General features: G+C 61.7%; 1 protein-coding gene across 1 annotated transcript; it reads right to left on the reverse strand.

Moving 5' to 3' along the window:
* Nucleotides 1-97: 97 nt before the first annotated feature.
* Nucleotides 98-9,414, reverse strand: CYGB (cytoglobin). The gene is made up of 4 exons (XM_011361994.2): nt 9,283-9,414; nt 4,286-4,517; nt 3,834-3,997; nt 98-1,430 (listed from the first exon to the last, which is right to left on the reverse strand). The coding sequence occupies exons 1-4, from the start codon at nt 9,402-9,404 to the stop codon at nt 1,397-1,399; spliced, it is 552 nt and encodes a 183-aa protein (XP_011360296.1). The 5' UTR covers nt 9,405-9,414; the 3' UTR covers nt 98-1,396.
* Between the last annotated feature and the right edge of the window lie 6 nt (nt 9,415-9,420).

The following is a 9,420-nucleotide window of genomic DNA, read 5'->3' on the forward strand; positions in this document are numbered from 1 at the left end:
GGGACTTTCGAGAACAGGCCCCAGCCCTGAACGGAGGAAGGGAGACAGAGGCTAGTGGCAGATGGCAGGAAAAAGACCAAGTGAGCGGGCACAGACACAGGAAGAACGGGTCTGTTTAATGACACGTCTGGGTCTGCTTACAAACATCAGAAACTACAAAAGGAGGGCAGGCAGTTACACAGATGGCCGCACAAGGACAGGACAGGAGGGGACACAGGCACGGCACCCACAGCAGCAAAACATCCTTGAGGACGATACACGTGACCGGGGGGCACACATGGGGTCGGTCCCCAGCAACTCGGACCCAGATGGATGGACAGGACCGACTGCCAGCCAGCAGCGGGGGCTGGGGGCAGGGGGGAGGACAGGCCCTCGGCCCTCAGAGCTCCTGGGTGAGATGGAGGCATCTGGTCCTGTCAACACTGTCCAGCTGATGGGCGGTCTGGAGCCCCCGCTGCTGCCAGGGCTGTCTCAGTGGCAAAGGCAGCCGGGGCTGGCATTTGGCGTTTACACGGCCCCTCCCCCAGCGCAGTCACCCTGCCCAGAACTTCCGGCCCCTCCTGTCTGCCCTTGTAAGACAGGGAGCCACATCCTTTTGTGGGGGGGTAAAGTGGGGGAGAGCCAAATCCTTCTTGCCTAGAAGTGGAAAGGAGTGTGGGGAGCCGGTCAGAGAACAAGCCGGGCTTTGCTGGCAAGCTACGTCACCCCAACCCTGCCCATGCAGGCCCTCGAGTCACCCCGACTCAGCCCACAGGCCCAGATCCTCTCTGAGCTGATGTGGGACCCCCATCTCTGCCGGAACAATCTGATCTCTGCCCAGAAGCGTGACCAGGACCCCTTCCCGTCCCACACGCAGACGAACAAAACCGAGGCTTCGCGTGTGCCTCTGGGCCCTGCATGTGTGCATTATAGATATGTATGTATGTATATATATATTTATATATAGATTGTATATAGAATATATCTGTATATACGGTAGATATGTGTACGTAATAGTCTAGATAGGTGATGTGGGGACCTGCATGCTGGTCGGGCAGGCAGGATCGGGGCTGGTGTGTTCCTGCAGTGACGCACACACCCGGCCCCGCGTCCTGCCAGCTGCTCAGCTAGGTCCCTAACAGTGAGTAGAAAAGCTAAGAAGGGTGGGCCTGGCTCTTCAAGGAGGAAGGGTCCCCCACCCTCACAGGCCACCCGCCACCGACTGGGTCAGCACCCAGGCAGCCAGTGCCACCGGATCCAGGGGGACTGTGGCCGAGGCAGAGGCCTCTTTCCAGGAAGACGAGTCAGGGATCCCTCCAGCTTCCTTGGTGCCCAGAAGTGGAAGGTCGAGGAGGGTCTTCGGAACTTGGCCTTCTGCTCGAGGTGCTGCCAGGGAGCGGGGAGGAGAGAGGGGATCCTAAGGCCCCGAGGAGGGCAATGTGGCCGGTGGGCTGTAGACGAGACAGGAGAAGGACACGGCAGGTTACAAGGGCACAGAGCGGGACCAGGGAGCCTGCGGGGCTGGGGAGAGGGGTCAGCGGACGGCAAGGCAGGACACGCCCTGCTGACACCGGCTCTGCTCAGTGCGGTTGACAGCAGCCCACTAGCCCCGCGTTCTGGTCCCCCCCTCCTGCTAGGAGCCTGCCATGTGACCCCAGGCAAGTCAGCTGGCCCATCGCAACCCCGGGTCTCTTTCTCGAAAATGCGAATGTCTGCCTTGCCTAGCTCCATGAGGACGGAGTGACACCAGTGTGGGAAAGTGTTTCACGAGGCACAGAGAACCTTACAAATGTGAGTCCTCTGCCCGTTGATTCTGAGACTCACGCGCTCTCTGCTCGGCCTGTCTGAGTCTCCGCCGGCCACCCATAGCAGCCATGTGTGCTCACCGCCACGCCCCCCACTCCCTCACCCACAAAAATGCACACACGCCCTGAAGTGGAGACAGCTCAGTAAACAGTGGTGTCTGGCCCACCTCCGAGTCGCTGATAAGAGCTGGATGGAGGCCTTCTAGAACTCTGCTGTCACTCCCTCCCGCCCTCTGAATGGACTAGGACCTCGGCGGCAGGTTGAGTCTGAGGATCCAGGCCCAGGGAGACACGTCTTCTTGGGGGGCCGCGCCCCTGAACTCAGGAGACCAGAGATTGGGGGAGAGTGTGCGAGTGGATGAGGGGACAACTTCCACGACGCCCGTCACAGCTCAGGAGAGGCCCAGACTCGAGGTGGCCAGGTCCAGGTGGGAGCAGGGCCTGGCCGCTCCCCACCATAGCCATCCTCATTCTGTCCACAAGGAGCAAGGAGTGGGGCAGATGGGGAGATCTGGCGGTTTCCTAATGCCTGGGGTTTGGCAAGATTTACGTCCCAGAGGTCCAGCTAGGGCAAGAGAAGGGCGGGGAGAAGGCTTCGTGTCGGGAAACGCGTCCATGTGTTTCTGATTCACTCGGGCTTGTGCTGGCTAGCTCCCTCCCCGGTCCCTCTAGGCCCCTGTAAAAAAGGCCCTTTTCTCTAGAAGCAGGAAGTCCTGTCTCCTGGCTGTAAACAAACTCATCTTTGGCGGCAGAGTCTGCCTGGGGAGAGGCGTGGGAGGGCAAGACCCCTTCCCCCCACTGACCCCTCCCTGGCCCCTCTGGCTGCTTCCAGCAGCATTTCTGGCTCTGCCAGTGCTTCCTTGGGCAGGTAAAAAAAATCCCGTCCACCCAGGGGTCCGGGGCAGGCCGGGGCCCAGCTGTGCACATCTGGAGTGGCTGCCTGGCTGGAGCTGCAGTTCCCCAGGACTCCCTGCTCTCCTGGGGTGGTGCCGCTGTGGGGGAAGGGAGCAAAAGAAGCCTGGGGCCAGTGTGGTCAGCGGCAGGAAGGTCGGGAGGCCTGGTCTCCCAAGGCCGCCATCGGGGATGTTCTCCGCAGAGCTGGGCCCACCGGGAGGCCTGTGAGCAGGAGCCCAGCGGTCCCAGGCCAGCTCAGAGCCCGGGGAGGGGACAACGCTTTTCCATGAGAAACTGCTGGGAATGTTTCTCTACATCGCGTGTCCTGAGCTGCTGGCTGACCCCTGCTTCCCATTCCCGCCTCCGCTTTGCCTTCTCCTTCCTACCCCGGCCCTGCCTCCACCCCTCCATTGAGCTCCCAGAGCCAGCCGCCCCTCCTTGGGGGCCCAGGGAGGCCGAGAGTGTTCCCAGCCGCCATGTCTTGGGACCAGCCCTTCCCGCGTGCTCTGCTCCGAGTCAGCTGAAGTCATTGAGGCCAGCCACTCTCGTTGAGCCATGTCCCGGGCGCTCGCCCCAGAACTGAGAACCCTCTCAGAACTGGGAGTCCGGCCTCTGGGGTCAGCCCAGAAGTAAACACCGCTGTTGGTGTGCATGCGAGTGATGCCTACGCAGGCCCGTGTGGGCCTGGGCAGCGCAGGCATGTGTGTGCGTCCTCGTGACTCGCCCGGCTCCAGCCTTGTTGAGGCAGAGGTGGGAGAGAGCTCTGGGCAGCCTAGGTGAAAACAGCCCATGTGACTGGTGCCCAGGGAGGAAATGGCCGGAATCACCAGGTTCCTGCCAGGAACCTCCCGTGCCTCTCTGCCCGGGGCAGCCGCTGTCTTGGGGTGCTCCGAGCACGTCCCTGTTCTAGGGGAGGGGACTTTGTTCTGCCCAAGGGAGAGAATTTGTTTGGGGCTCACAGCTCTGCACAGACGCAGACAGGAGTAGGGGCCTGGGCGTGAGTGGGCCTTCCCTTATTGTGCCTGTTCCCAGACGCAGCCTCCTGGACGCGTTCCTGCCCAGCGGTCAGGCCCTGGGCCCCAGGAGAGATGGGAGACCAGGGGACAGGGGAGGACATGGCAGGGAGCTGCCCGGCCCACCCTCACCCCTCCTCACGTGGTGGCGTTGGGGACTTGCTGTACCCAGCCCACTTCCTTGTAGGCAGCAGTCACATGGCTGTAGATGAGGCCACGCAGCTTGGCCCAGGCTCTCTGCGTCTCGGGCGGGAAGTCATTGGCAAATTCCTCGGCGATCACCTCCAGAATGACCCCAGAGAGGATCTGGGGGCAAAGGAAGGAAGGGGGAGTAAATGCCTGGGCACTCTGCCCGCTGCGGTCCGCAGCAGGCTTGCTACCCCGCGTTCGGCCAAGGTGAAGGTTCATGACGTGACAGCCTGCCAGCTTTGGGAACCAGGCCCCCTCAAGGCTCAGCCTCCATCCTGCTGCCCCTCCTTGTCACAGCCGAGCCATGAAGCGGGGGGGAGTGGCTCGGCTGCCCAGTGGTCACCGCTGCTGCTCTAGGGAGCCCTCCCTGAGCCCGCCGGCCGGGTGGGTCGCGGGCCGACATACCTTGAAGTACACGGGCTCCACCTTGTGCTTGAGGGCGTGGGCTTTGCCCACCAGGGTGAGCACAGTGGACACCTTGTCGGGGTCCTGCAGGTTCTCCACGACGGTGTTGAGGGCCCCCATGACCCGGCAGGCGTGCTTCCGCAGCTGGGGGCTCCGCTCCATCTCCAGGGGCTCCTTCATGTGCTTGAACTGGCTGAAGTACTGCTTGGCCGACGGGAAGTTCACGAAGAACCTGGCGGGGGTTGGGAGTGGGGTGGGGTGGGCGCTGAAGCAGGGGCGGCCTTGGGCCCCACCCTGAGGGGGCCAGGACATGGGCTGTGTGGGGCTGGGAGAGGCAGGACCCACCCCAGTAATTGTTTTTGCTACCATGTGAAAACACAGGCCCTCCTCCGGCCCAGCCGGCTTACATGTGGCCGCCTACCCAGGCCCCGGACACTTCAAGCCGCCAGACCTGCTCAGGCTGGCCGCTTTGTCCCCCAGGCCTCTGCCTTCCTTGCTTCTTGCCTCCTCCCCAAACCCTGCACACCCTTTAAGGTCTGCTCCCCTCACCGCTGGGAGGGGAAGAGCTTTACATTTTCTGAGTCTCTGTTTCCTCATCCATGAAATGGGCATTTTGCTGTGGGTTGTCGTGAGGATGAAACGAGAAGCTGCATCCGTGGCCACTGTGGGGCTCAGGAAATGCCGGCCTTTCCTGCGATCGAGTTCGAGCACTCTTTGCAAGCAAAGTAAAGCGGGAGTGACTTAGCTTAGGTCCCCCAGCCCAGGAGGGAAGAAACGAGACTCCAAGACTCCGGCCCTCTCCTTCCAGCTCTGCCTCCTCCCCCTTCGCCCCTCTGCCTCCCTCCTCAGCGGGCAGTAAACACGGAGTGGCCATCGATGTTGCCTGCCGGGCGTGCTTCTGAAATCACCTCGCGTCCCAACGTCCCACCTCTCCGAGGAGCCCACGCACTTCTTGGAACAGACCCCGGGTCTCCCCTCACCTCTCCAGTTTCCCTGAAGTTGTCTGTCTGCCCCAATATCACTTGCATTACGTACGTCACTGCCATGCTCAGAAACATTCAGGGGCGCCCCGCTGTTTGGCGGACAAAGTCAAAACTCCTGGACCTGACATCCCAGGCTTCCCGCACACTGTCCACCACTGACGTGTCCAACGCCATGTCCACCTTCTCCCCTATGCCCGAGCCATCGCGGCTGCAGCTCCACAGCTTTGCTCGGGGCATTGGGGAACAGTCCTTGGGGGTCCTGCCTCGCGCTCCACCCGGCGAAAGGCCTTCCAGGCTGGCCCAGGGCGACTGATTTCCCCTCAGGGCCATCGGTGCATTGCCTGCCGCCTTTTACTGTGTCACACAGCCCCGGGGTAGAACCAGGGTCTCACGCACCCTCTGACCTGTCATCTTGGCCCAGGGCCCTGCGTTCGCAGGAAGACGCTGACCGCTGGGGCCGGACGTCATGGGGAGTACACGAACAGGCTTGATCGGATCCTACATAGCTTAACAGAAGCCTCACAAAACGTAGGGAATGTCTTGGACCTGTTTTTCAGGTCATTTCATATTTCGGAGTGTTCCCCTTTGCGGTCAGAGAGCTGAAAGTTTGCCAAAACAGCCCTTTGGCCAGAGGTCAAGCCTCAGACCTGAGAGCTGGAACAGATGCAGAAAGAGCATCTGGTCCAGGCCATGCAGGCGGGCGAAGCTAACTGTGTGGCTGCTAAAGGCTGACGGCAGGGGCGTGACCAGGACACAGGACACAGTCCACGCGGAGACCCAGGAGGGCCCCTCTCGGAGGCTGAGTGTGACCTTGGGCAAATGACTTCACAATCTCCTGTCTGCAAAAGTGTGAGAGGGGTCCCTCCAGCTCGCGGTTTCACAGATACGCCGGTGAGGACGGAGGAGGAAGCGAGTCTGCAAATCCATTGGATTTTTTTTTTTTTTTTTTTTAAGAGAAGCACCGTAGTGAAGAACAAATGTGAAAACCCCGATCTGGACTTAAATGGGGATCTCAGACTTTGGGGCTTTTACAGGGCAATAAAAACCATGACCTCTAGTTGCCTGGCGTGTCACAGTGTGCCAAGCATCTACGTCCATCTCGGTGATAAGGAAATATCGGAGAATATTTACCGAGCGTTTACTACCTGATCTCATCAGTCCTTGCCATACCCCCCCGAGGCGGGCTCTGTTTTATCCTCACCTTCTGCATTAAGAATCGATGCCCGAGGTTGCCCAGGGAAGTTGGGGGCAGGGCCAGGAAGGGGCCTGGCAGTCCCTGCTTTCACAGTTTCCCCATCCTACCTCTGAGAGACGGCACTGCGGGGGCTGGCGGGGCGGGGTGGTGGCCTGGGACCTACCAAGTCTCCTGCCCCAACACCCAGGGCCAGATTATGGCCCTGAGGAATGGCAGTCCCAGGGACTTCCTCTTCTGGGCCAGGGGAGTCTAGGGCCCACGTGTTCTCCTTCATCCTGCTTCTCTGCCCAGCCCCTCTGTGTTTACTTTTGAGCAGCCCCTCCCCGCCCCCCCCCCCCGCCCCCGGGCCTGTGCTGCTGGAGAGAAGCCTCAGCAGCCAACCTTGGCAACCTTGGGGAGTTTCTCAGCTCCCAGAGGCATCTGGGCTTCCAGCAGAGCCCGAAATAGGCTTCTCTGGGTGTAAGAGGGGAGGCGGCAGTTACAACCACAAGGGCAGCCTTCCTAGGACATGGGGGTTCCCTCTCCGGCTCCTCCGTGGGAAGGCATGGAGGTGTGGGTCAGACCCGCAGGCAGCTCCTCCACCCCTACAAGCGTTTTGTGGCTGCCGACTCCTGGGGCCTGGGGTGGGGGGTGGGGGCCTGGGGGCGCGGCTGGCCTCAGCCCAGTGTGGGGGTCAGAGGGCTAGTGTCTCTCCCTGGAGCCTGTGCTTGTGGACGTGTGTGGGAACAGAGGAAGGGTCTTGACAAAACTGAGGGGCAGAGGATGGGGGAGCTTTGGGACACCTGAGAAGCTTACCAGTCTTGCCCTTACGCCCCTAAGCCCCTCTCCCCCAAAAGGGTCAGGTCCTGAGGCAGAGAGAGCAGGAGGAGGAGAAACAGGAAAGGCAGGCGGGTGGGACCTGGGGCTGGCAGGGGCTGGGCCAGCCCCCGGGCCGGTTCTCCAGGGCTGGACTGGGCGGGGCTGGGGGCTCCTGTCCGCACAGAGGTGGGGTCTGGTGGAGTGTGGCAGCGGGTATAGGCAGGCCGGATCTAATTGCTATCTCAGGCCTTCTCAGATTAATCGTGGGCCTCTCTGGGAGCGCTGAGCACTTCGGTAAACACCGCCCCCAGCCCAGCCCCAGCCCCCTCTAAGAGTCAGCAGTGGGGGCACTAGAGAGGTGCAGAGAGAGAGCCGAAGCCTTGCCAAGAGCTCTGGCTCTCCAGAATCCGCCGCGCGTTCAGTCCCTCTGCATGCCCCCATTCCGGGGAGGCCGGATGGCATCCCGTGAGCTGGATCTTGGACATGTCCCCTGCACATTCTCACTGGAAGAGAATCTCCAAGGTCTGTCCTGGGGACTCTGCCTCATTTCCTCCTGGGACCCCTGGGGACGCCCGGTGCCTCCTGAGGCCCAGTGGGCCCCGTGCTGGCAGATGGCTGAGAGCGGCCCAGGGAGGCAGGGTGGAGCATCTGAGACGCTACTACCCACTGTGTGCCCGTGTGGGTGCTCACACGTGCGGGTCTGTGTCTCTGAGTGTCTGACAGATCCGAGATCTGAAATGCCCTCTGGTGTCCCCGCCAGCCCCCCAGGAGCTGCCGAAATAGCTGCCCCTCCCTCAGGACCCCTCCTCCAACTCCTCAGAAGTGCTTCTTGCTCCTTTTCCTCCGAAATCCGTTTCTAAGTCGGAATCAGGGCATATCGATATGGAGCCGGGTAGGTCCCTGGCTTGGGGGAGGCAGAAGGGAGAGAGCGTCGGGGAGAAAGAAGAGCCGGGCCGAGCGGGACTGGGGGACAGGCGAGCACTTTGGCTGTCCTTTCCACGGCGAGGTCTCACCCCACCTCCAGATAACAAGACTGCCCTGCTCCCTCCTAGATTTGACAGCTTTCTTCTGCCGAGGACAGGGGTTCCGGGAGAGTGTGGCCTGGGGCCTCTCCGCTGGCATCCCCAGGGACCAGCACTTGTGGGAAGTGAGCACGGATCTGTAGCTATAGTCAGTTACCAGTTTGTGGGGCTTGGGGACTCCAACTATATAGGAAAGGTGTGTGTGCGCCGGTGTGTAGGTGTGTGAATAAGTGTGTGGGGGGTTGGGGTTCGGGAGGGTCCCTCCAGGACATGTGGTGCCTGAGTGACCCCTGAGCCCAAGACACTCAGCCTTTCCGCCCCAGGTGGTGGGTTCAGGTGGGGGCCCTGTTTCTTGTAGCTTTCCTCCTTCCCTCAACTCCGCAGGGACCATGTCCTAGGGGGCTGTTGGCTACTCCAGTTACCTGTGCCTCACCTGGGAGCTCCCTGCCCACGGCCTCCCTAGGGGCTGGGAGGGGCCTGCTGGGAAAACTGGACCTCGGCCTCCTCGCTTCTTTCTGACCTTTATTTTCTTGCCCTTTGCTCTGTTCTTCCAAGAGGCTTTGAATTCTTTCAAAAGGTTGAGCTGGAGAGAGGGCTCTGCTCCTCCGCATCCCCATTCTGGGCTGAGCCTCGGTTTTCCCTTCTCTAAAATGGGGAGCCCCCGCTGAAGCTCCCCTTTGAAAGGTTGGCAAAAGGTGTCTGTAACAGCTCGGCTGGGTGGCTGGGGTCACTGGTGAGGAAGGCACGACCGGCTGAGCTTGGAGTTATGAGGCCAGTGAGGAGGGGACGGAGGTGTCCCTCTGCGTCTGGTCGCTAAGGGCTCGGCCGGGGCTCGGCCCACCCAAGGCGGCCCACGCCGCCCGCACCCCGCCGGCCAGGACCGGCCCCAATCGCGGCTGGGGAGGTGGCACCAGAGCTCGGCCCGGCCCGAGCCCGCCCCTGCCCGGAGCCACTGCCACCCTCCCTCCGTCGGCCCGGTGGGGCTGGGGCGACACCTACCTCACCAGGATGGCCACCCCCACATCCTCGCAGTTGGCATAGAGCCGGGCCCACGTAGTCTGCACCGCCTTCCTCTCCGCCTCGGACAGCTCCTCGCTCCGCTCCCTGCGCTCAATCTCCATCTCGCCAGGCACTTTC

Source organism: Pteropus vampyrus, unplaced genomic scaffold (assembly GCF_000151845.1).
Source record: "Pteropus vampyrus isolate Shadow unplaced genomic scaffold, Pvam_2.0 Scaffold72, whole genome shotgun sequence".
NCBI classification, from domain to species: Eukaryota; Metazoa; Chordata; class Mammalia; order Chiroptera; family Pteropodidae; genus Pteropus; species Pteropus vampyrus.